General features: G+C 36.7%; 1 protein-coding gene across 1 annotated transcript in view; it reads left to right on the top strand.

The window, feature by feature from the left end:
* Positions 1-25489, top strand: part of LRRC2 (leucine rich repeat containing 2) — a 52244-nt gene extending 26755 nt beyond the window's left edge. Inside the window, exons 4-8 of the mRNA XM_037374220.1 lie at positions 2736-2872; positions 21486-21631; positions 22828-22983; positions 23832-23968; positions 25440-25489. Of these exons, the coding sequence (XP_037230117.1) occupies positions 2736-2872; positions 21486-21631; positions 22828-22983; positions 23832-23968; positions 25440-25489 (626 nt within the window). The remainder of the gene's footprint in view (positions 1-2735; positions 2873-21485; positions 21632-22827; positions 22984-23831; positions 23969-25439) is intronic.
* The last annotated feature ends 2180 nt before the right edge of the window (positions 25490-27669 follow it).

The raw sequence follows: 27669 nt of genomic DNA, 5'->3' as shown, positions 1-27669 counted from the left end.
ACTTAGCATGTGATATAATACCTTCATTTGTCTACATCGTGATACTAAACCTGGTGAGGCTTCATCATGGATAGGCTAAACTTCTATTACTTCCATGTGCTTAAAAGTCTGGAAATAAGGCACTTCACATGTTTACACCATTAAGGTGCTTCTGCTACACTCTTGTACCAGCCCCAATGACCCTTGTGGGACACTAATGCACTGCCATAACAATACCTGTTGTAGTCTTGCAGAAAAAATTGCTTCTGCTCTTTTAACTAAAACAGCACTTCATAGCAAATAGGAAAGACACGTTACCTTCCTAAAAGGACAGCTGAATTTTGAAATACTAGTTCAGTGTCTATTTCTGGCAGAGCTAAAACTGGGAGGAAGCTGAGTGGAAGCTCCTGTATTTTTCTCTGTTGCAACCTGTAGAAATTAATATAACAGAGTTCTTACCATATACGGCTTGTCTGCCACCTGTAAGAAAAAATATGCATAGCCCAGTTGTCATTTGAAGACAATGTTGTGTCTAAGAAAGACTCTGGGGTTTATGTAAAATGTTGTGTGATTTGGTGGCTGCTAGTATTAGCCATCAAACTGCATGCCTCTCCCTTTGAAAACAGCAATTTCTCAGGGAAAAAAAATGTGCAGCTTTCAATTCCTTATGTTTCTTCTCTGTCGTTGCCTGTGGAAGCACCATCTGGCCTCTGGTATGGTTTTCCACACATTGCAGAAGGTGATCAGCTCTAAAATAACTTTTGCTTTAGAGAGAGTTTAAGTAAGCATTAGTACCATAAGGATAAGCTCACTGTTATGACAGTTTTGAGTGCTTGAGATGTACCGTAGGGAGATTCTTTCCAGTGTCATCCAAATCTCATGAAACACCAGATTATTTTTAAAAATTTGTTTATAAATAGAAGACTGACATAATATGAAATTGTGACTCTCGTGTACGTCTTGTACTAGTTTGCCAACAGAAGATGTTATCTCCTGATTTCAACTGGTGAATTGCATGTAAGTTTCTTACTGCTGCTTTTGCTTGTGAATGCTGTACTTTGTCACTAGTTAGAGGCGATATCACAGGAATATCACTGAAGAGGGGAATATTGCAAATGATACAAAGCTAAGTGGCACAGTTGATACGCCAAGGGACTTTGGCTTGAGGAGTAGGTTCATGTGAACCTCTTGAGGTTCACCAAGGCTAAACGCAAGATCCTGCATCTGGGCTGAGGCAATTTCCAATACCAATACAGGCTGGGCAATGAAAGGATTGAGATCAGCCCCAAAAGGAAGGACTTGGGGATACTGGTGGATGAGAAATTGCACATGAATTGGCACTGTGTGCTTGCAGCCCTGAAAACCAACTATGTCCTTGGTTGCATTAAAAGAAGCATGGTCAGCAGATCAAAGAAAGTGATTTTCCCCTTATACTGCACATTTGTGAGACCCAATTTGGAGTGCTGCATCCAGTTCTGGAGTTCCCAGTGCAAGAAAGACATGACCTGTTAGAGTGGGACCAGAGGAGGGACATGAAAATGGTCAGGGGGCTGGAGCACCTCTCCTGTGAAGAAAGACTGAGAAAGTTGGGTTTTTTCAGCCTGGAGAAGGCTCCATGGAGACCTTATTGCAGCTTTTCAATATATAAAGCAGGCTTATGAGAAAGATGGAGAAAGACTTTTTACCTGGGCCTGTAGTTACAGGACAAGGGAGAATGGTTTTAAGCTGAAAGAGGGCAGATTTAGATTGGCTGTGAGAAAGAATTTTTTTACAATGAGGGTGGTGAGACACTGGGATAGGTTTCCTAGAGAAGATGTGGATGCCTCATCATGGGAGAAGTGTTCAAAGTCAGTTTGGACTGGACTTTGGACTAGAAGGTCTTTGAAGGTCCCCTCCAACTGAAACCATTTAATGATTCTGTGATTCTATGATCATTTGTGTAATCAATAACACAGCTGTCTGTTGAATGTTCTCATTTTGTTATGTATGTATTTAAGGATCCTGTTGCTAACACATCAGCTATTTGATACATTCAACTTCTTTACTTCCTTCCCTTTTGACTATGTCACGGTATAATTTGCATTTTTTCAGTATAATACATTTTGCTTTTTAATGATGTTTCTAAACCTGTTTTTACTGGAGAATATGTAATGCTATTAATTAAAGAAACAGAAAGTATATGTGACTAAACGTAGCCTAGAATATTGTAATGGTCTGAATTAAGCTGACAAGGATGATAAATTGCAATGAAGAAAACAGTGAAACAAACACACTTGTCCATTATCTTTTATAATCAAAAGTATGAAACGCTGGATAAAAAATACAGAATTCTTGATGTAGTAATTTTAGTAGGATTGATTGTTCCCAATTAAGAGGTTCCATAAAAAATAGTAAGATACTTTTCAGTTAGCAGGCAAGTTTTCTAAAGTGGCCAAACCAAGAGCCAGCTTCTGTAGTTTCAGATAAGATCAGTAAGTATCTCATCCCTGGTAGAATCAAGATCTTTGCAAGTCTTTGCCGCTTCCTTTCAAATTCTCACCCAAATCCTTGCTGATTAAGGGAAGTCCGCATGAATGCAACACAACATTGTTGCCTGCCCCCCACCCACCCATTAGTGACCGCTGCTGAAAATATTTATTAATCTTTTATTCATCAGCACTTTTTTTTTAAGGAGCTTTTTCTTTGGTAAACTGGCTATGCCTTTTATTTTTACTTTACCTCTGTCTCTTTTGATTTTAATTATCTTTCTCTCACAGGCTGCTTAAAAAACCTCAAAGTGCTCAATGTCAGTTTCAATAATTTGAAGTCGGTCCCTCCAGAACTGGGTGACTGTGAAAACTTGGAAAAACTGGATTTGTCTGGAAATATGGAAATAGCAGAGCTCCCATTTGAAGTAAGAAAATAAACTATGTTTCTTCCACCTTTTATATTAGGCTTATAAGTACTTTATTACAGTCTTAAAATGTTTTCTTAACAGATAAAATCACATTCCTTGCAGTTTTTAGCAGTAATGTTTAAATAGTAGTATCAGTGAAAATACCTTAGCAGCAGTTAAGTGGGACCAAGCTTCTTTGTTTTGATTTTCAAATGACTAAATTTTGCTTGTATTTATTCTGATATATGAAGGAGGACATGGTCCCAAAGGGGATTTGGCCAGCGGTGATGAGGAGCAGGTTGTGAATAGCTGTTTTCTGTGAAAGTGAACTGCATTTTGACAGCTAAATTCACATACCAACCTTCATTTGTTCCCAGTACTGGTTTTCCTTTAAAAAGAGCATGGAGAGTTCTATAAACAACACTGCATGTTGATATGAGAATAAATATGTCTGAAAGGGATATTACGTGTGAGGCATGGTATGAATATATAACAAAGACTGAGAAAAGGACTCCCAGGCATGCACCAACATTGTTTCTTGTGTTAGATGCATAACTGCCCTCTGCCACTGCTGCTCTGCGACTTATTGTTCACAGAGAAATGAAACCATTGGCTGGTACCTAACCGCAGTTTCAGATGTCATCTCTATTTCTCAGATTCTTAATGTCCTAATTCCTGGGGCTTGAGTGGGGGGAGCTTTAGGGAGAAGTGTCAGGCTTTTTGCTGAATCCTACTTTTTCTCCAAACGTCTGTTACTGGTGATTTACAGGCAATGTTGGAGTGGACTAAGCTTATGTGAGATCTGGTTTGGCCATGTTTATGTTCTGTTCTGAGGAAATGCAAATGGTAATTAACTTTTCCCTCTGACTTTTCACTGTAAGTTAATGTGAAAAGAATAGTTAAAAAATGATGTGAAGGAAACAGAAATAAAGGGCAAACAGCTTCACATCATAAGTGGACACGGCATAGAAATGCTAGCTAGCAACAGCGCAAACAGTGCAGGTCTCCTTTCTCCTTCCTCTCCTCCTCCTTCAGGTAGCAAAGATAGGGGACCAACCAGGTAAAACTTAAGTGGTAAAAAGGAGCCATAATGGAATCAGAAAAACATATCCTGAACAGGCAGAGGAATTAAATATAAGCATCTAGGAAAAGTGAGTATATTCAAACCTGTGGACTAGAATGGTGAATTTAGCCCCAATCACTACTGTGTTAAAATCAGTGAGTATTTTTCTGGTTGCTTCTAAAGGCCTTGTAGTGCAAAGGCTTACTTATGTCTATGCACATAAACCTGACTGTGCTTGCAAGTCTTTCAAGGGCTGAGTCCTAAGAGACCAGCGTCTCTCTTGGAAAGGTCAAAAACATTGTTCCCTTCTGGCAGTCTCCAACGCAATGGGATTGAACGCCACTAGAACTGAGTGTAGGCAACTGGGTAAGGGTTCACTTACAATCTATGCAAAAATTTTGGAGCTGTGCAAATAACTATATAACAGCAAAAACTGGAAACAATATAATGCCTGCATGGTCTAAAAGGTCAAGAAGAAAAATAGTAGTGTTGTCCATTGTGTTTCTACATTTGTCTGAAGGCCAGCACTTAATATATACTTGCAGTGACCCCTGGGAAGTACACTACACAAACTCTTCTGATTTAGTTTATAAAATTAGTTTCCCGTTAACATTTACAAGGCAGCTTTGGAAGCCAAACAGACAATTAGAGGAACACTTTTGTCACATGATTTATAATGCTGCAAAGTGTTTGGCCTTTGGTGTACTCAATATGGCTGATGTTATTCATAGCAATTGCATCAGTGTCCTTGATAATGTAATAGGTGTCTGATGTTTGATTCTCAGATGGGCCACAAGTGTTAGTCGCTGGCAGGTAACTATTTAATTAATTAAAATATTTAATTGATCTTAACAGTCTAAAAAGGGAAAACAGAAAGACACTATAAATGTTGTGATGGGCTAACCTTGGCTACTAGCCAAACACCCACCCAGCTGCTCGCTCACTCCCTCTCCCTCCTCAGCACAACATTGGGAGAAAATGGGATAAGAAAGCTCATGGGCTGAGATAAAAGGCAGGGAGATTGTTTACTGTTTATTATTGTGAGCAAAAAAGACTGTACTTGGGGAAGATTAATATTTGCCAATATATATTTGGATACTGAGAAACAAAGACATTAAATGGCATCTTTCCTCACCCTTCTCCCAAGGTCGACTCCACCTCTTCACTCCAGATTCCTCTCCCAGCCCTGAGTGGTTGGGGAGGTGAGGAGAGTTATAGTCACTACACAGTGGTTTCTGGCTGCTTCTCCTTCCTCCTCACACTTTTCCTCTCCTCCAGTATGGGGTCTCCATGGGCTTCACTTTCTTCAGATACATTTGCAGCAGCATGGGTCTTATGTGAGCTGTGGTGTGGAGGTCTGCTTCACCATGGAGGACCTCCTTCTGCTCCTGCTCTGACCATGGTGTTCCCTCTGCTGTTTTTTACTCTTTTTGTTCTGCGACACCCCCCCCACCCCGCCCCCCCACCCCACCCCCAGTGTTTTTTCCTCTTTCTTAGATAAGTTTTTAGAGTGGCATCACACACTTGGCTGAGGAGCTCGGCTGTGTCCTATGATGGGTCCTTTGGTGCTGGCTGGAACTGTCTGTGTCCAGCTTGGGGAAGTCCCTGATCTCTTCCCACAGAGGACACCCTGCAGCCCCTATGCTGCCAGCATCTTGCCGTGGACACCCAATATAAAAATTTATGACCCCATGTTCAACAGGTTAGATCAATTATTACCCAATACAATTGTTCCTAATGTCTATTAATCCAGTGAAATGCTCATAAGAGTTGGTCACCATTCTCTTTTGTGGTGTGAGCACTGGGACCTAAAGAGTATAAATGAGCAAGTACATGCAAGCTTTGCTTTAGTAGGTGAATGTGTTACATTTACAACATTAGGAAAAAAAAGGAGAAAACTTGGGAACCGATACACAAAATAAGGTAGAGAATTGCTAAAATTGTTTCCTGTTCATCATCTTCTAGAAGTCCAATTTTTATTTGACTTTCGAATGCTTAAAAGTTTCTTCAGGGAAGGTTAAAGAAATGCAAGAGGACAGCAACAATATTCTTCGATGCAAAACTTCAAAAGAAATAAGAGCAAACTTCTGCCCAGCAGAAATGATCAAAGTCTAATTTTACCTTGGTTTTGTACATAGAATAATGTCCAGAGAGACACTGATAACATATGTGAAAATGGATTCAAAGAGATTGATAACATTCCTGTAATTCAGTCAAAAATTTTTGACAGACCCATGAAGTTTTATGAGATCATCAGAACGCTGAGGCTGAATTACATCTTCAGTAATAAGTTTCCCTGTACCCTTTCTATCCATTTTCTTTATGACAGGTGCAAAAAATAGAGAAGTCTTGAAGTTTTTAGTTTATTTGGTTGTTTTGTTTTTTGCTTTCTTAGGAAAAGTGTTTAGGTTTTGTTGTGGTTTTTTTTTTTTTTAATAGACAAAAAATATTACATGATGAGCTAATTTAAGGGGAAAAATATTTTAATGAGATGGATCATATAACGCATGACTGTAGTTGCTACCCAGAAGTGGTAGAAGGTGAGAATAGCTTATTACACAAAAGCATACAGTGTCACCAAATACCTATTTTGAATTGAAGTTCCTAATTTGTGAAGACAGCTACCATATATTTGTATAATTTTTTTGCTGGCATATCAGCTGTTTCTGTGCCTTAATTTGTCAGTCAGCCACATAAGAAATTCGTAGACTCTTATGAAGTCTGTTAAGTCTGTTATTTGTTTTGTAAACAGGGAAACTTCAGGAAAGACAAAATGCTAAACACCTTATATCATACAACTTTTCAGGTAAACTACAGTTGTTAAGGAGGTTTCCAGCATGACTGTACTTCTTGCCTTTTTAATCTATCACTTTCATTTTCAATGCAGCTGTTTTAAGCTTAAGTATGTAATGATTGAGATGCTCTAGCACAACTGAAATCTTGTGGATCTTTATTCTCTGTTAATAGATTCAATAGCTGGTAGTGGTACCTCCACATTTTTCAGTATGTGGGGACCCTCCCACCCCACCCCAAACCATAGCATTCTGTTGGCCTAATGCAACCTGTTTCAGGGAGTGGCTATATCAGCCTACTTACTAGGAACATTTATGTCCAATACCTGGACTTCTGTCAGAATTTCTATTTGAGTGTGCTTTGGAGTAATGCCTTGAGAGACATGCCTTATGCCATAGCATCAGGAGGCAAATGCACTGCTCACTTGTCTGTTCATTTCTTATAGAAATCTCTTTCCCTGTTTTTAAAGGCCACTTCCAGCACTCTGTAAGTATTCTCACTGAATCTTAAAATGAGGTAATCTGGTGCTCCATTAAAAAATATTGAATGTGTATGCTCTCATCTTTTATTTTCTTAGGGTTTTATACCATTCCATACTATGACTAAGGAAGAACTAGCTGGTTTAAAGTCTACTATTCCATTTTTTTTTCTCTCTTCTACTGTTGGATGTAAAAATTTTTAAATTTTATAAAGTTTTACTTAAGTTCAATATTAGATTAATATTAATTGCAAAGTAAGTACTTTAGCAGAAAAGGTTTATGTATCTGCAGCTGAATTCAAATCTCTTTTGGCTACATTTGTAAATTATGAATGCCTTTCTCTGAACATGGATGAAAATATAAATTTAAATCAAATGTAAATTTTAGAAAAGGCAATATGTGACATTGCATTTATGTAGCCAATTTATAACAGATATTTCTACGCTTCAGTAACCAGGCTCAGCAGAGGAAGGTGCACTATGAAGTTTAGGGCACAATCTTCCCTGAGATAGCACATAGCTGATAAGACTCCTCTGTAGAGTTGAATTTGTTCCTCTAGCTAAGATCCTTAGGAGATGCATGCCCTCTATGTTATTCAGTCCCTCCCCTAGCATAGTAGGGTTACACTGGGTACCATACTCTGTAGGTGCAGAAGGAAGGGGAGGGGTAGATGGATTTGCTTCTAAATTTTTTTGTACCTTGTGTGTGTGAGTTTAAGGATTAGTATGATGCTAGTATTTGTATTTTAACTGTTGCATAGAGTTCCTATTGCTATTTTCATACACATGCAACTAATTTGCTTTTCTAGGAATAAAAGTGGTATTATAAATAACTTGTTTTCTGATATAGGTTTCTAGAAAAACTGCTTTGACCTTATTTTGAGGTGTGCTTCCTTCAGAAAGTATTGCTGTCTACAGTTGCATACTGAATCACCCAATTAACATTACCTGTGCACGGCAGAATACCTGCTTTGTGCTGATACTTCAAAGAGACAGCTTTGCTCTGTTGAAGGGCTAGTTCTTCCGTACTGTAAAATGCTAATAATGTTACATTAGCCAAACGTATCTATATATCTGTGACCCGAAGAAACTTTAGGGAGAAGAGAGGGAAGATAAAGAAATTCTTATTTCCTCCATCTTCACTATCTGGTGTGGCATATGCTGTCAGTCACAGGACAGGCAAGACAATCCATGCTACCAACAGCAAGACAGAAATGCTTACAGGTAGATGTTCTGATATTGAAAATAAATTGAAAAGGGGCTTTGCAAAGTTGTTCTGCTTTGAACAGTGTTCCATACCACGTCTGAGCAGTCCCAGCAAGCAATCTGAAATGTTTTTTGTATTCTCTGTGAGGTCTGGGTAGTACAAAGTGAAGGAATGAGACAGAGACTGTTACAGCATATGAATACTTTGTCAAAGAAGGAGCATATGTATGTAAGCCTGCTTTTCCATGTCAATCCTGTATAAACTGATCTTTGAAGTTCAGAGAAATGGCAAGGTTATGCTTTCTGGCTGTTTTAGCACACTGTGTTTTCAACAGATCAAATAAAATCTTGTATTTGTGATGCATAGAAGGTTTCAGCTAAGTCCTGATATAAGCAAGTACAGACTTTGGGAACTTTCAAAATCATAGAATCATAAAATACGTTAGATTGGAAGGAATCATTAGAGGTCAGCTAGTCCAACACCCCTGCAACAAGCAGGGACATCTTCACCTATATCATGTTGAATGCTTCCAGGGATGGGGCTGTCTGGGCAACCTGTTCCAGTGTTTCGCCACCCACATCATAAGAAATTTCTTCCTTATATCTAGTCTGAACCTACCTCTTTCAGTTGAAAATCATTATGCTTTGTCCTGTCGCTACAGACCCTACTAAAAAGTCTGTCCCCATCTTTCTTAGAAGCTTCCTTTAAGAACTGAAATTTAAGAACTGAGATTTAGCAGCTGGAAAGTTTTCAGGCTTTTTTGGTCTGATTCTGTTTTTCTGACCAGTCCTACTTAGCAAAGGAAAACATTTAGCAGGAAGAGCAGAGGCAGAAGTACTATGCAAGTGTGGGCACACTTCAAATACGTCCCCACTGGGCATTTCTATGTAATATGTCTTCATGATCTGTGAGTCATACCCTGGTTATGCAGGCAGGACACCAGCAGTCTCAATAGAAATGTAAAAAGACAGGTTGTTTTACCAGCCCGTTATTCTTTAAAGCTGTAAACTTCCAAACCTGTTTCTTTCCCTTGCCATTTTTTTTTAAATGTATGTAACAATTATAAAAATGAAAAATATACACATAAGGAGGTACAGGACATTAATTTCCCAGGGATTTCACTATTGAGTCTGGCACCAGACAAGCTCATCCTTAGCTCCTGCCTCTCATTCAATGGGATTATAAAGAACCTGCAAAATTTTCACATTTGTAGAAATTTTAGATATTTACAAAGGAGTCATGCATTTTATGTATTAAAACCCGAATTTTATTTGTGTAGGATTTTCAGGACCACAAAGCAGAGAAGAGTGGTATAATAAAGGGCTTAACTTGCTACTGTGAAGCCAACAGCATTAAGCCAACCTCTGGTGAAATTTTTCTTTTTAAATCACCGGCAAAAGTGCAGCTGATTTTAATCAGACCACCATTTCTGTGCATACGTTTTGCAGTCTCAGAATTGTTTTTCCAGTTGTTGGCTTGCATTTCTGTTAGACAGGATTTCACCTTGCCTTTCTTTGCTCATTGCTTGCATTCTCTTCAGATTTGTTCAGTGCTCCTGACGAGTTGCTTTCCGATACAGTTGGCCAAAGTGCTGTCAATCCATGCAAAGCAACAGCTGTTTTACGGAACTGGTATAAGATGTAATATCAAATGCTAGCAGGAGGGGTGTGAAACCCAAAAGAGCAGGTGCAAAGGTGTTAGGTGTCAGAGGAGATTCATGGACACCTTACTGCTGCAGGAGCTCTCACAAATGTTTTAATAGACAAGGGGCTAAAGAAGGGCATGGATCTATGTTAGGAAACAGGATTATGCACTTAGGCACAGGAAAGTGTGTCAGTTGATCCTGTTCTTGACACTGTGCTTCCAAAGTCTACCAATTAATATAGCATCACTCAAAACCACTCCACTATCAGAACAAGTCAGTAGCTAATAATAACATCCCACTTCATTGGAGAACCGACCCATGCCTACCTCCATGCTGTGGTGCCAGCGACCTCTCCTTTACCTTTCATATGAGTTCAATAAAAGTAACATCACCTTTCACAGTCTGAATTTTTTGTATAGTAGGGAATGACAGAGAAGTAGTTTTACAGTGTAAGGGAAGACTTAACAATGGGCAAAAGGGCACAATGTGAACACCACAACATGGCTATGTTGTTAGAAAAAGCATGAATCTAACTGTAAAAGAATTCAATGGTAGGAAAGAGTATTTGGTACTGTTCCAGTCCTGCTTTCTCTGAAAACAGTTCAAAATCTCATGAAGTCCAATAGCAAAATAGTTTTTTGAAATCCTGGTTATATAACCTCTGTTCACCAGTTACATAATGAGACAGTTTTTATATAACTACTTAATAAGAGAACAAATACATAACACTATCTCATTTGCATATTTTAACTTAAAGAAAAATATCTCTGGTGCCCACATACATGGATTGATGAGACTGAGAAGGGACTTGTAGGTGAAGGGAGAGAAAAATATGCTATTTTTTATTCCATAAAGTGCAACTAATGAGAGGTATGATTTATTCTGTAAGAAGAATAAAGTTGGAGAATCAAACTGAAGTTAAGGCATTTAATTTATTGCTGAATACATTCTTATCAGTTGTTAACTAATTATAGGTAGTTACATCATTGATCAAATTCTCACAGCTGTAAACAACACTTGGTAAGGCTGACTGTGATTTTTATTAACCATCATTGATCAGTGGCAAAGGCATAAAGACAAGAGTCAGCCCTATCAGCTAAAAGCAGATTTAATTGATTTTTTTTGTCCCATTTAGAGCTCAGTCAGTTAAGCTCTCTCCTTGACTAGTGCTGGGCAAAAGAGTGTAGATTAGACCCAACATGAAATGGAAATGATGCTGAATACACAAGGGAATCCAGTAGAGGATACGGCACAGTGGTTCCTGCTTTTCTTACTGAAGAGACAACCGGCTCACAAACCTGGGCCTCTGTCACGCTTCTGAACTGCAGTGTAAAGCACAATGAGTTTCAGGTTAAGAAACTAATGGCTGGGAAAGTCAGAACAAATATAGAAAAAGAGATGACTCTTCACCACCATTTAGATTATTTACCTAGTCCACTGTTGTGAGTTGTTATAAAGCTAGCTACTGCTGCTGGAGTTCAGAAGGATGTGGGTAGTTTTATGAACAATAAACCCACAAGTTATGAAGGTTATGGTCAAGTTAATGTAACTTCATGCTTCATGGTGTAAATGCAGCTTTGCATGAATGAGATTTTCAAGACTTCCCTTGTCTTTTGCTTTGAAAAATAGATCCTGGTATTTTTTTAGTTCCTATCTATTTTTAATTGACATATGCTTTGTTTCCTTCCACATCACTTATGTTATTCCAGCCACATCAGCCAATTGCTTTGTGGAGTAACCTGAGGTGATACTGTTAATCTGCCAAATTCCTTCACCCAAAACTTGAGACTCCACGCAGTAGTTTACATGGGCAGTGTGGATGCCAGGTGTATGTGGCCAGTGCCCACCTGTATGTAGATCTTGTGTGAAAAATATGTATGACTGTGACAGAACTTCCCCTGACTGTCTGGTTATAGGATACATGACTGGGGAGAGCATGCACTGCTAGACTGCTGCTGAGGGCTATGACGCCTAGCTTCAATCCTGTCAGGTGGCATACGCTGGCTGCCAAGCTGTCTGGAGACTGCTGTTTGTCTCATCTTGACATACAGAGCTGGTCAGTTAAAAGTTTTGTCTGACCTGTGTGATTGTGGTGGCAGAGGGACTGTAATGAATTAGAAGATACATGAGTCAGGATCACACATGGGCATCACCATTTCATGATTCACTGGTCTTTTTTCTGCATGTTACTAGTGGTTTCTTTTTGTTTGTTTGTCTTGGTTTGGTTTTTTTGTTAGTTTTGATTTAAATACTGTCCTTGCAAGGCAGGGAGATGGTTAAGAAGAGGCAAGGCTATCCCAAACTGCTTTAATAGACTTGAAATATTTTTCATTCTCAGAAGCTGGCTCCAAGACTTCAGGTTACTAATACAAAATGCTCTTTGAAATGCTTGGTTAGAGGCAATAAAATGGTTGACTAGACTTGAGGACATAATGTGATGCTTCAGAATTGTAGAATGCTGGAGTACATTTTTTTAAAAAGGGAAAGAAATTAGGAGGTTACAAAAAATATAGAGCACCTTAAATCCCCATTAATTTTATTACCATAATCAAAGAAAGTCTTGATAGGTGCCTGAGACTTTTCATAATACATACTTGGAGTGGTCCTTAGTATCTCAAGACTACAAATAAGAAAACCTGTGTTTACTTCCCCTGACTTTTTTTTTGACCTTGGTCTGTGACTTCTTGCCACTGTGTTTCTGTTTGCTTTTGCTCATTGGCTTGTCATGGCTGTTAATGGTGTTAAAGCTGCAAAGGAGAGATCTCTCAACATGGGTGTTTGTAGCACAGCATCACAGAGCTTTATTTGCAGTTCTACATGCTCTGGTAATAATGTTGTTAGTATTGTAATACACTGCTAAGTTGCAGATCTGCTTTCCAAAGGATTCAATTTTCAGTAGCTTTCACCTTTGAAATCTCAATAAGCAAGCTGAGTATAAAGTGTTCAGTATTATTCTGCTAGAAAATCAGTGTTTGTGCCATATTCTGAGGCTGAAAAAATCTGAACTGTGCTTATTTGAACTGTGACATTGAAATAGAGTTTTTCATTATTTGTGTAAATGTCAGCTTCCTCTGAATTCTGCAGAGTTCTAAACTGGAAAACCTTTTGTTGTTGCAAAACCTATACTCCAATTTTCTAGAAGTTTCATGTTATTGGGAAGTGCTATGCTTTTTGGTTATAGTGCTCTTGTATTTTGAAGGAAGAATGCACCAGGAATTTACCATTTCTTGCTCAACTGTTCCAATCTTTACAGTCTTTCCTAATCTTGATTTAGGCTTTTCAGAACTATCGCAAACCCAAAAATTAACAAAAATAAGTCTTTCCATTCCATTACTGTTCATTTCTGGATACCATCTGCTCTTGTGTTTTTCCTTGAGAAAAACTGTCAAGAACCATGGTGTTTTGTATGTAGGTGTACAATTGTTTTAGTTAGTGGCAAATAATTTAGGGTTTAATTATTGGTTATCACATTATATATATATATATGTCCTATCACATTATATATATATGTCTAACTATCCATTTGCTTTTTTGACCAGTAGTGCATACTGAACACAAGGCTTTCACTGAGTTATATACAGTTACTTTTTTCTTTTCATCTTTTCCCATGTTTCAGTCAAATAAATGTGTGTAGTTCACTGTTCTTCTATTAGCTTGCACCTCTCCGTATTAGATTTTATTTGCAGTTGTGAAAATCTTGACAGTTTTAGATGCGTGCTTCTAATAATAAATGTTACTTCTTCTAAGTATTTGTTCAGTAGTCATAGTTTCTTTTGTTATATTCCTGTTTTTATATGCTCAAAGCATTACATAGGTATTTGCAAAATGTCATGTTCAACAGAAAATATTATCTGGCATTGCACATGATATACACAAATATGCAGAAGTTTTTTGTTGTTTTTATTTTTGTTGTTATTAAAAAATTACTAGGGGAATATATGTGTCCAGCAGCAATGTGTATCTAAGTAAAAGATAAGTTGCTGGAACACAATCTGAAGGTGACTGGGTAATAAAACATTTGTTTGGAAGCTGCCTATATTAATACAGCACATAAAAGAAAAAGTGTAAAATGCATCTGAGTTTATACTGTTTCAGTACCATGAAACCTGATTCTATGCAATTTATCTTCTAAGTAAATATGCAGGGACAGGCCAAGTGACTGATTTTATTAGACATCTTTTTCCTGTTGTTTAAGAGACACAGGACAAAATTTAGAAATCCAATGGAGGATTATGGACCAAGCCTTCAGTTGTATTTGTGCCTACCTCTTTCTGAGGTACTCTGACTTGATGGAAGAGCTCCTGATGTAATTTAGACCTAGAAGCTTGCCTGAAATATAGAAGCTTCTTAGCTACTTTGAGGACCTGGTCAGATACCTTTCTATGCAGTCCATTTTTTTGTTTGTTTTGTTTTTTAAAAAAGATGATTTCAACAACTTCTTCATTAGTGTATAAGGAAAAAAAAAAGTAATGAAACTTTAAAGAATTTCCAGTAAAAAGCAGATGAGGTTTGTAGGCTTCCTATGATCTCATCCATGGGGCAGTACCAAAGATCATGTGGCTGGGTGGTGTTATTGGAGGGCTGCAATGTGTCCAGTGCCTGTGCCAGCTCTCTGAAAATTCCATGTCAGGGGAATTCTTCCCATAAAATCAATCTTGAAAACCCTTCAAGATTCCCTACAAGCTTCCCTACAAGGTTTCATAAGTAAGTATATGAATAAGTATTCAGTTATATTTTGATTAGAAGACACTTAATAAGGAAATAATAATTTAATACCTTAAATTACTTGGACACACCTAGGTTACTTGGACACAGCCTGGATGGAATAGTTCAAAATGGCAATGAAACACTAAAAACAACAAGAACTTATAGCCTCATGCCCTTATTTGCATCCACAAGTTCTTAGAAAGTAGTCAAATATCTATTTGTGCAAAAAACTCTCCCACAGTGTCTATAATGTGCCATTCCTCAGCTTTCCTCTCCAGGTCAGGAAAAGATCTCTCCCATATCTGAGTCTTTTACTAATATTAACTGTACTTCCAAGTTTTGCATGTTTGTATCACAGGAAGACATAAAGCCTCCTAGAAATATTGTTATAATATCGAAAGAAAATAATCCTTTGGGAAGAGATGAACTCAAAATTTTTCCTGTTAGGCTTGTCACCACCTGACAGAAAGCGTATAACACCCCCTCCCCCCACACCTCCCCCCCCCCCTCTGGCCCCAGCATGTATCTAACAACAGTATGAGAAAGAAAAGGAGAGGAGGGAGAGAAAATTTGCTATAATCCTGGCAAGCCACAAAGCTGTGAACTGTCGTGTTCAATTGTTGAAGATGTTCTCAATTGTACGTTTGTGTACTATCAGTGTCATGCACATGTAGTCTGTGGCAGTAAAAGAAAAATAATTTTGATGATAGACATTTTGCAACAGTTTGCTCAACTAGATAAGGTCTAATTCAAGACCAGATATGTCACAGGGTGCAAAACAGATTTGTCTCCATTGTGACTTTGCTGAATTTGAGGATTTTCTTTACGGAATTCCTGCTTCAGATGCAGATAAATCCAGTTTCAAGTTGCAGGGTTCTCCTGCTTGGTAGCCAATTATTAGTATTTGTCAAACTGCTCTGGTGCTCAGCACCACAGCAGGCAAGAATTTTGTGCATTTTAGTGAAGTTTCTCTGTGCCAAGACAAAAAGTTCTACCATTTCTGTTTTTAAAGCAAACAACCATGAAGATAGTTACTCCTGGCTTACTAGGAAGCAGTTCACAAATCACAAACTTTCTGACCTCTGCTGAAGTCAGAATGTCTTTTTACCCTTAAAATTGTGTCTTCCACTTACATTTATAAGCAAGCTGATTTCTGGCTGACATTCCACGCAAGTCTTGTTTCCAAGTTTATCAGGATATATCTATTCAATCAGTTGTAGAAATCTGTTCTCATTGCCTAGCATTAATATATATAAGGTGAAAAGATTTCATCACCAATTGTCAAAACGGTGCTACTGCAATAGGTTAGAGCCATTAGACCATATTCTTAGTTTCACTTGAATGTTTTTCTCATATAAATTTTCTTATTATTTGTTTTGTTTCTGTCCATATCGTGCCATTACCTGGTTCCCTTTTACTGATATTATCTCTTCAAATATCCTTGACATTTTTTTCCTTTCAAGTGAATAGTTACTAATTTATCAATGCAAAACAGTACCATCAACCAGTGTATTAAATTTTTTTGTTGTTGTTGTCAACTTTCTTTATAATATGTTTTCTGAGCAGCTACAAAATAAAATTACCTTCTTTTCTGGGTGTTTTCCCCTTGCCCCACTTTGGCAAATAGTAATTTACTCTGGGTTTCAGAATGGATTGAAATGATCATACTCAGTTTTTAAAATCAGAAAAGAAACTTCACAGACTACAGAGTATTGTCATGGCAAACCAGAATTGTTGTGTATGTTTAAATCATAAGGAAGATGGTACCACTTGAATAGTATCACTTTAATCACTATTGTATCTTGAAGCAGAAATGGAAAAGGTTTTTGGCTTTGTCTCTATTCCGTTGTGAAAGTGAGCAATTTTAGTCGTCTCTTGGTGGAAGAACAGAAAATATCTTAAAAGGGTCTTTGGATATATTCAAAGAACACTTCCTATCGAGACATTCTGGAGAGGTCAGTTAATGCCTGTATGCTATTGACGTTGCTGCTCTTCCTCTTCTAATGGTGTTAATAAAAACTTCTGAAAAGTATGTGCACAAGGTGAGCTACTGGATCCATTTAAGTTGATGAGAAACCTGTAACTGACTTTTGGTAGAGCCTAGCTTTCCATTCTAATGTGTGTCCTTTATTTACAAGTTTTGGAGATGTGAATATGAGATGACTTTATGATGGCAAAGTGTAGCAATATATGCAGACTGCATGTAGCTGCAGCAGCAATACTATGAAAATTTAATGTAACTACTCAACATAAATTTATTTTTTGAGACAGCAGACTTGTTTTGGATTCAGCCCAGAAAATCATTAATTGGGTACTTAATTTCATGCATGCAACATCCATTCACTTGGAACAACTCCTAAACTTAAACACATGACCCACATTCTTGGGGTTTTTTAACTGTATGAAGCTTCTTGTATTGCTGTCTGGTTCTTTAATCACCTGTGAATGCTCAAGACCTGACATTTTTGTGAATATTGCATATACAGTCAGTTTGCTCATTCTTTGCAGACCTGATGAAAGAATTGTGTATATAAAACCTGCTCTAATAAAAAGCAAAGTCCCTTTCTATGAACTTTTAATGCTTAGATCATCGTAGCTATAATTGGCTTTAAACATTAGGTGTTTGAATGATGGTAATGCTCTAAAGATGAAAGGGGATAAATGATAAACTTCCAAGTAAACAGTTTGCATCAGAATAGCAGTGTCTGATTGTGGATTAACTCTGCAAAAGATGTAAGATTTTAGCATTGCCATTTGCGTGAAGACTTGCATCCACATACATTTCTTGGATTTAGCTTATCATGGTACCACCAAATGAAGTGCTGTTTAAAGTCAAGCATTTTTATGCTTCAGTTGATTTTGTCATAAAATACATGAATGAATACCTTGTTATTAAGGGGTGGGGTTGACTGTTAAATGCCTTTGCCTCCAAAAATCCATTCTGGAAATCTGATGGTGAACTGGGCTACAGATACACAAGTATATCTCATGAAATATACCTTCTGCCTCTAAAGATGCTTGTATGTGTTTCTTTAACTGGTTCTTTTCTCCAGGAATGTCAATGACACTATAGAAGAGGTTACACTTACAACTCTGTGAAAGAAAGGCTGGGGATCTTGTTTGAATGCATGAGATCTGAGTGGGTGACTGCGCAGTTTGCACCGAGGGTGGTCCTTTCTCATATATACTGTACCGCTTTCAGCAAGCTAATGTGATGCTGAGTACTAATCTGTGTTTTGGGAGATAACATATCCTGATTCTACTGAAGTGGTACAAGTTTGTTTTTTTTTTTTTTAATTCACTGAATCTGAAATTTCTGGGCAAAAACCTTTTTGTAATGCATTGACAGACTTTTTTGGGTTAATACTTTTTATGTCTTGTCATATATTGATGTTGGTGGGATGCTGTTTCTGTCACAGAATGTTGACATGTAATTAGAAAATACAGTATTTTTGTGGTAAGGCTTGACCAGACTTTACATCTTTTCATTTTTTGGTGCTAATTAGTAGGCAACTTATGATAAACTTGCATGCAACCTTAGCAGTAAGTCCCTTTCATGGCAAAAAGCAGAAAAGAAATAAAACCACACTCGTTTATTAAATAATTTGTTCAGCCCAGGACATGGTGTCCTTTTCTTTCAACTGAAGGTTTAACTGTCAGAAGGAAAGAGAGGTAGTGGAGTTCTACAATGTTATCTGGATTATGTCTATGAACAAAATTATTAAGATAAGCAAAATGGGGCAGTTTGTCAAATAAAAATGACAACAGTGATTAAACGTAAAGACCACAATAAGTCAGTCCAGGTAGCTAGACTATCAAATATAGCTATTTTTCAAAATGGAACTTACATGAAGCCTTATACTGATTGATCCAAAGTCACATAATAGAGGAAAATAGCAAAAATCAACATCAAGCAAATATAAATTATAACGTAAAAAATGATAAGGGACCCATGCTTGTTTGAAAATGAAATGTTATAAAAGGTGCAAAAATACATCAGTCCTTCAAGAAGAAATAAAATACATGGGATTTTCTTTGAAAAATATAATACATAGCTGCCATAATTTCCAGAGCATCATATATCATAGATGTTTGTTGGTAACATATCAGACAGGTTAAATAAAAATTCCATTAGGTTTCAATATACTACAGAAAATTGAGAGGTTTTGTTAAATATTATGCTAAAAGAACAAGTACTGAGGGTTTACAGCTTACACGATATAATCACAGCTCCATATATTCTGTGGCAGGCTGAACCAAGCTTTATATCAAGAGTGTCCATGGGATTATATTTTGTTGGTACATATTTATGGAAATACAAACTCCTGGAAAATGTAGGTTTTCATTTAATGAAGTATTAATTTCAATACTATATGAAAAATGGCAGGAATAGCTCTGTTTATATATATAAAAATAATAGCGCTTGCTCTATTAATGCTATTAATGTAATTTTTAATGCAACCAAAAGTTTCCAGGAAAACATATAGAACTAGTTACTGCTGTTGAAGAAATATCATTTTACCACTTAGTGTTAATGTTACCAAGTTCTTTCAGAGTGACAGGTGACTGCATGTGAAAGCAAAGTGTTTAGGAACTTGGGTGAACATTGATGTCAGTTTATTTTAAAACGATCTGGTGGTTGGTGTTTAAAAGACTATGACTTATTTTGGGATGGTTTGAGAACATTTTGGGTGGCATTTAAGCCTGTGGGACATTGTTTTAATTCTGTGCCTGTTAAATTCCTTTTGCACAGAGTTTGTTGTAAGGAATGTCAGCAGTATTAACAAATCTTTCTGAGTGCAGAGAAACTTGAAATATTTGCTTGGGATTTGGAATTGTGACAATAATTTCAAACCACAAAGTAAATGCAGTGTAAAGATGGTGCCAATTTCTTCTGTATTCTGCCATTGCTACAATCTAGACAAGTCACTTTGCTTTCCTTGTTGAGAAGGAGGTTCTGCTTTGTTGGAAAAAAGATTCAGTATATGGGAAATTTACAGTACAGAAGTGAGTGTTTATTGCTAGTAGTCAGTCCTCAAAATGACAGAATAGTTTGGAAGTGAGAAGTGTCAGAATAAAATGTGTGCTTGCCTGATCTGAATCAGGAGCGAGACATTTCCATGGTAATGCATCACCAAGGCTTTTTTAATGCAGTGGTCAGATTTCAAAATTATATCTTTGAATTGAGAAACTCTGAACCTCTATTGTGTTTCTGAAAGGTAAACTTAATTGTGTAGCCATTTGTAGTATGATAACTTCAGTAAATCTCCCTGAAAAGATTTCCCCAAATTTTAAGCTCTGGCAGCACTATGAGGTTACCTCTAGAAAAAAACAAAACAAAAACCCACACTCCACAAGCAAACAAAAAAATCCACTAGAAATCCTAGTCTAAGCTGGCTCTGATAGCTCCAAGATGTGAATGTGAACATTTTAAGTGGCCATGGTCAAATTAAGAGGAATGTCTGGCAGTACTGCAGTAAGTTTGGCCATAAAATATAAGAAAACAGGACTTGATTCTAGCTAAATGATAATAAAAAAATCCTTCTCACAGGTTCAAAATTTAGTTTATTATTTTCTAATTTTTTTTCATACTTTATGCTGGTGATTGCATTTTGCTCACGTTGGAAGTGGAAAATATATTTGGTTTGGGGTTTTTGGTTCCTAATTGTTTTCTACATTCTAAAAAACCTTCAGGCAAAGACCAATGAAATTGTTTTGCTACTATATACTATATAGTGTATATATATACACTATAGTATATATGTAATATTGTATATAGTATATAATATTTTTATATATATTATTTAATATATATTATTATATTATATATAGTATATATTATAGTGTAGTTTTTCAGGAATTATAGAGATAGATTGTGATGGTGACATGTGATTAGAAGCGGAGAGACACAATTTCCATTTTAAAATACTTCTTTTGGTTAACATTCACAGTCCTTTGACATTCACTTTAGCTAGCTGCATGGTTTTATGAACACTGGTAGTGTGAATAATTGATTCAGTACAGAGAGCTTTATTTAACACATTTATTTCTTTAACAGATATATTTTACATTTGTAGTTAACTTTCATTGTGTTAAAGCTTTGTTTCTTAAAATATTAATTCCTTTGAAAAGTATGTAAATAAAAAGCTTTAGTGCACCTCATTATATATTTAGTTTTCAGTTTGGAAGATATATTTTTAAAGATCTTTGTAAAATATTGGACTAAATTTTCTGTTGGCTTAAATTGGAAGTTTCATTTTCCAAGGTTCTCCTAGCAATATACTCTCAGGGCATTACAGAGTTGTAACAAAGGAAATATATATATTTTTGGTGGGAGTTATAAAATCTCTGATTTTGGGAATGGTAACCTGGTATATATTAATTATCATAGCTGTGCATTGTCACTTCAGAGATTAGTTCGTATGTAACCTAAGAAGGAATCAAGCCATTGTCTGGTTCCAGCCTCGGTGTCATCTGAAACTGTATTTTTAGAATGAAAATTTCATTCAATACCCTGTCACTGTTAGAAAGGTGATGAACACTTTGGGAGGTGGTTGTTTCTGAAATCCTTTTTCCTATGAAATGATGACTAAGAGATAAGGCTGGCAAAAAGCTGAGTAAAAAACCCCATGCAATTCTTATTTTTCTAAGTGCTTTGGGAGAAATAAAGTGTTTGATTAATGAAATGTCTTTTGTATCTGCAAAATGTAACTAAAATAAAGCACCACTTCTTTCTAGCTAAGTAACCTGAAACAAGTCACTGTTGTGGACATATCAGCAAACAAGTTCCATTCTATTCCAATTTGTGTACTCCGGATGTCTAATTTGCAGTGGTTGGATATTAGCAGCAACAACCTGAAAGATCTCCCAGAAGACATAGACAGGTAGTTTATGTTTTAATTCATTGACAGGCTTGTGAGTTATAAGGCAAATCCAGAAAGTAACAGGTTTCCAAGGGACACCATTAATGAAAAATCACATGAAAAAATCACATTTGGAAATGCATCAGATAGTTTTGAATGTAAGCTTTACGATTATTATTGATAGAATAGGTTTATTTCGTACTGAGTTGCCAGTCTTGATACTAAACCATCATAATCAGGCACAGACATGGCAAAATAAGGTTTTCTTTGTTTGCTTTGGGTTTTGAATTTTGAGACTTAGGCTCATGTACATTCTGAAGACTCGAAAATGTCAGGATATCTTGCGCCCAGTAAACACATACTCTTATTCAGACTCAAAGTTTCAATGCCTGCATTGTCAAAGAATGTCAATAAGCTAACACGAATCCTGTGATTAAATTGACAAGTTGACAGTAAACTGAAACCTTACTTAATATCTTTCCCTGAATTCAAACAAACCAAATGGGCCTGATAAACAATAGCCTGCAACAGTGTTTTAGGAATGGACCCTTCTGGTCAAATGGTACAAACTTGTTTCATCGGTTTTCTATGTTTTTTGTCTTCTAAAAGCTCAGCCACAAATTACTATTGCTTTAAGAAAAGCCAAGGAAATAAAATAAAGGCAGCCCAATGCCTTTCTCTGGAAAACATTGACATTAAATTGATTTCAGTGGGATAACTTCAAAGAACCAAATGACCAGGAACTGGTCTTTCTTCTGCTCCCTACAGTACTAATTACTAGTGAAAAACCGTAGATGGGAATTTGCTGCCTAGCAGAGGTGTATCTAGTTCATAAAAACCAGCATATGGGCAAAGGTGTGAGCTGGTGACCCGTATTTTTCATTAGTTCTGCAGCACACATGGTGAGCCTTTATATCATGTTCTGTCAACATCTTCTGTATGAAGCACATTAATTTTTGTAACATTTTAACTTGAGCATGCTTTTGAGCACTTGTCAGAGGTATGCTATTAATATCTATAATATTGAACCATGACTGGAAATATCCATTAAAGTTGATGATGATTTGTGGAAGTGTGATATGAGTAATTTTTAAGCCAAAGATGGTACATGTAATTGTTCTCTTTTACACCAGATTAAGTCTGTATTACTATTTTGGATAGATATTCCTGTCTAAAATAAATATTCTAAGTTACCTTTATCTTTTACATTTTTACAGGTTAGATCAACTGCAGACGCTTCTCCTACAGAAAAACAAGTTGACTTATCTTCCACGAGCTCTGGTCAATATGCCAAAGCTCAGCTTGCTAGTTGTCAGTGGTGATGACCTGGTTGAGATACCCACAGCTGTCTGTGAGTCAACCACAGGCTTAAAGTAAGTAAAAGTGAAGAAGAAAGGAACGTGTTCTTCAGAAGATAAGGTAGATGCACCCAGAAAACATACCTTCACAAGCATCAGTTTCTACCACACCTGGTGGTCAAATTCTGACCAAATTTACATCAGAGTCTTTAAGGAGGCACTAGAGAAATTGGGAATTCCAGACAAGCCTCATCTTTCTGATTTTCATCTGCCAGTTCCCCACATAGTGCATCTGTATGTGTTTGTATTCCTGTGTAGACTTGGTCATAGTAGCTCTAATTGAAGCCACAAAGCTATGTCCCAGAGTGGGACCTGTAGTCTGGCAGTTAGCTGTTGATAAGCTCAGTGCTGTCAAAAGTGCTCTGTGGGGAGTGGGAACCATGGCTGGATAAAAGGCTAAATAGTGTTGTGGTTCATATATTGTTTGTTGTGAAACAGCACCTGGTTGCTGCATGCAGAGTAAGACTAAAAGGCCTTTTAATCTACAGTTACAATGATCTTACATTTCTGCAGGCAATGCTCATGTCTTTGATTATGAAGCCTTTTGAGACTCTAGACTGGTTCTTGCTGGGATGGAGTTAACTTTCCCCATGGCATCCCTTATAGTGCTGGGCTTTGTATTGGTAGCTAGAATAATCCTGATAACACAACAAGGTTTTTGATTGCTGTTGAGCAGTGCTCCAGCTGCATCAAAGCTGTCTCTTCAACCCTTCCCCACAAAGGCCAGTAGGCAGAGGATGAGCAAAGGGTTGGGAGGGTACATACCTGAGACTGCTGACTCAAATTGACCAAAGGGATATTATGTACCGCATGACATCATGCTCAGCATTGTTGCATATATTTTTGTGTTAATCTCTCTCTAGATTCATAAGTCTCAAGGACAGCCCAGTTGAAACTATTGTATGTGAAGACACTGAAGAAATTGTAGAAAGTGAACGTGAACGAGAGCAATTTGAGAAAGAGTTTATGAAAGCATACATTGAAGACCTAAAGGAAAGGGGTGTGTGTAACTTGCAGTAAACTTCCTGCTGTCTTGGATGTAAATGCAGAAATACATTTAGAGCATTAATTTTTAACATTACAAGCAATATCCTTAAACTCTAATTGTCTGTTACGGTATTAAATAAGACTAAAAGTGAGAATGTCCAATGTGTTTTATTAAAAGTTTGTGCCCTAACTAAAACACCTGTTATTGAACACATGTATATAAAATTAAGAGTGCATTTTTACATGCACTAACCTTAATTCAATAATAATATATGCAATGATTATCCTAATTCTCCAGATCTAATTACATTTTTTGGGATTAGCATTAGGGATTTTGAATTCCTGCAGAAAAAGTGATTTTGAATTCCGTCTCAAAAAGAAATACAATGTATATATGAAATGCTTTTTGCATTGATAGAATGTTTTTTATTTGTATCAATGCACTAATTGCTTAACCACTGTAAAATTATTGTAGCAAAAATCACTGCACAATCTTTAATGCACAGCATCGGGAAGTTTACATGTTATTTTATTTTGCTAGTCTGTCTTATACTTACCTTAATCAAGTAACTGTCAATCTCTGTAGTCTTGTTTAGTAAAACGTTTTAGGAAACAAAAGCAAAACTTCCTGTCAACCAAAATACCTGATAGATTCTGTTTCAAACTCTTTGGGATTTTGTGCACAGAAATGAATTTTGGTGGAATGAATCTTTTGGTATCTTTTCGTTCCTTGAATTTCATGTAAGTGGCCTGTGTAGTGGTCCTACAATACCTGGTAGAAGAGAAATGTAAAGGCAGGCCACAGGATGCGGCTGCAGCATACTTTTCATGTTCTGATACTAGACTTCTGTACTTTGATGTCCATAAACTGCAAATTTGAGTATTCAAGCTGTCTACTTCTAAAGTGAACTCTGCTATAAAAGTGCCAGATTCTGATAATGGTAGCAACAGTGGTTAAAAGGGAGAGAAGGAATGGAGGAAAAACTGAGATCATAATTTGGCTTTAGAGATACTTGTGAAATATGTTGTGATGGAGCTGTATCCATGTACTTGTGAAGAGTGGAGTTTAAGATAATGCCTACCAGGTTGCCTAAAACCTGCATTTGGCCCTGTCAGGCACAGGCCAGCTTTATACTTCTTTGAGGCAAAGCAGCTCAGGGATACACTTTTCTGCCTTCCTAGGCAAGACTTACCTCCATGCTTTTTATGATGAGGTTGGATCATGAATCAGTCTTGGATTTCCTACTGCTGAACTCTTGTGCTATAGATTATACCAATACTTGCTTTTGAAAAGCAGACTGGAGAAGGAATAGATTCTGTGTAATATGAGCCAGCTGAATTTCTGAAACATAGCACAGAGATGACTTGTAGCATACTTTTGAAATAAAACCAAACCTAGCTGTTTCTAGCTAAGGTCTCCAATTTATTTGTGCCAGATTACACAGCTGAAGTCTAAGATGTATTTCTTTTTTCTCTTTTCGCAGATTCTGTGCCTTCCTACACTACGAAAGTGTTACTTAGTCTTCAGCTCTGAACATCACTAGTGGATATCAGAATAACTCTGTTTTTATCCACCTGAATAGAAAACATTGGAAACCATAGATGGCCAGAAGCACTTCAAAATCATCATGAGTTTTTTTAATTTCTAGTTGTTCCTGGTAACTACAGATGAGACAAAGAGCAGTAGAGCTTTCATAAGATGCTGTTTCACATTTTAAATCAATGTATTTTCAAGTCCGCAGCAACAGCCACTAATTTAGGTATAGACCCTCTGAAAGTAAATATTCACTGTAATAAAGTATACACAGGCATAGATGCCTTCAGGATGAAGACATTATATGTTGTAGTTGAAACAGTGGGACATAAATCATCATCTTAAAAAGAGATTTCATTTTATAAGGGAGGGAAAGGATTAATTTAGAATATGAATGTGATCTGTCATATTCTTAAGACCATATAACACATTTAGCTCTTTACAGTATCTAAAGTGCAAACACATACATAGATGTTTGCATTTACTTTCTGTTCTTCAAGGAGATTGTCCTCCTCTGGATTTTCAGTTTAGATGAGTTTCAACAACTTTATATATAAAAACTGTAGCAATTCTGATGTTTTTTTCAAGCCTATTACAAGCTTTTACCTGTTCCCAAGTTCAGGTACCAATGTGACTGAAACTTCTGGGCTGAGCAGTCTTATAATGTAACTGTATTAAACCAGATTTTAAGGACTAAGAAGTATGACAAAATAATATCAACAAAATGATGATAAAGGCCTTCTACTAATGGTTTTAGATTACAGCATTTTGAGGACATTTATTGGAATTTTCCAAGTAGTCTAGGAATGAGTTTGCTGCATAGAAACTTATTTTGCTTGCAATTTAATAATCTGTTTATATATAATTATGTAAGTGTACATACTGTAGAGTTTTGGAAATCTAGTTTTACATATACTTTTTGTTTAAGAAATCAAAATTTTTAATCTAAAAAGAAGTGAGACTTTGAGAATTTAGATTCAAATTAGACAAATTAAAGAATTTAAATAGTCTTGAACTTATGAGTACAGCTACAGGAAATATTTACATCTTGCTTTTTTGTTAGAGATGAGCTATGTCTAGTTTTGTGCAGTAAAGTGCCACTTAAGTCAGTCATATTTAAAAAGCAAAGAAATGAAGCATGTAGTCTTCAAGACTTCCATATTAAAAAAAATAATGGTTTTGATGTTTTCTTCCCTTTTTATTTTTTAGCATTCATTCTTTGAAAGAAGAGAATTTGTAAATACTAGGTGTGTTATTTTTCCAGTCACAAACTTCTGCAGGGATATAACTACCCAAAACGAAACTCTCTTAAATTGATCTCTAGCTGTTAATACTGATTTTAAGCAAGTTCTAGAACAAACAGAGAGTTTTAAAAAGTCCCAAGAAAACTTGACATTGATCTGAAGGAATAATGGAAGATCAGAAACTTTTTTTATTTTATTGTGAAGATATTGAAATATGATAAAATAGTGGCAATCAAAGTGGGCTTATAGAAATCAGACCATCTGAAACTACGCTACCAAACTTTCTTTTAATGAAATTATAAATTTGGTTGATTAACTATTGATATTTCTGTAATAAACTTCTGTAAGACATCTGATTTGGCATTACTTGAAATTCTATTTCTAGATTTCTACTGTAGTCTAACATGATTCACTGAAAATCATAGGAACGCAGTGTCCCATCCACAACTTCTCTGGGAAACCTGTTCCAGTGTCTCATCATCTTCATCATAAAAAATTTCTTCCTTAGATCTGATCTAAATCCATCCTCTTTAAGTAAAAACTGTTACCCCTTGTCTGGTCACTACAGGCACTGGTAAGAAATCTTCCTCCATCTTTCTTATTAACCCCCTTTATATTTTAAAAAGCTGCAACAAGGTCTCCCTGGACTCTTCAGGCTGAAAACCCCCAACTGTCTCAGCCTTTTGTCATAGGAGAGGTGTTTCAGCCCTCTGACTTTTTTTGCAGCCTTTCTCTGGCACTGCTCTAATAGTGCCATGTCTGCCTTGTACTGGGGACACCAGATCTGGATGCAGTACTCCAGGTGCGTGTCTCATGAGAGCAGAGCAGAGGCAGAGAATCACTTTGCTTGACCTGCTGACCATGCTCCTTTTGATGTAGGATATGAGTGCCTTTATGGTGTGCAAGTACACATTGCTGGCTCATGTCCTATTTTTG

This window comes from Falco rusticolus, chromosome Z, assembly GCF_015220075.1.
Source record: "Falco rusticolus isolate bFalRus1 chromosome Z, bFalRus1.pri, whole genome shotgun sequence".
In the NCBI taxonomy this organism is placed as follows: Eukaryota; Metazoa; Chordata; class Aves; order Falconiformes; family Falconidae; genus Falco; species Falco rusticolus.
Note: the sequence above shows the minus strand (reverse complement) of the source record. Positions and strands in the feature narration are given on the sequence as shown.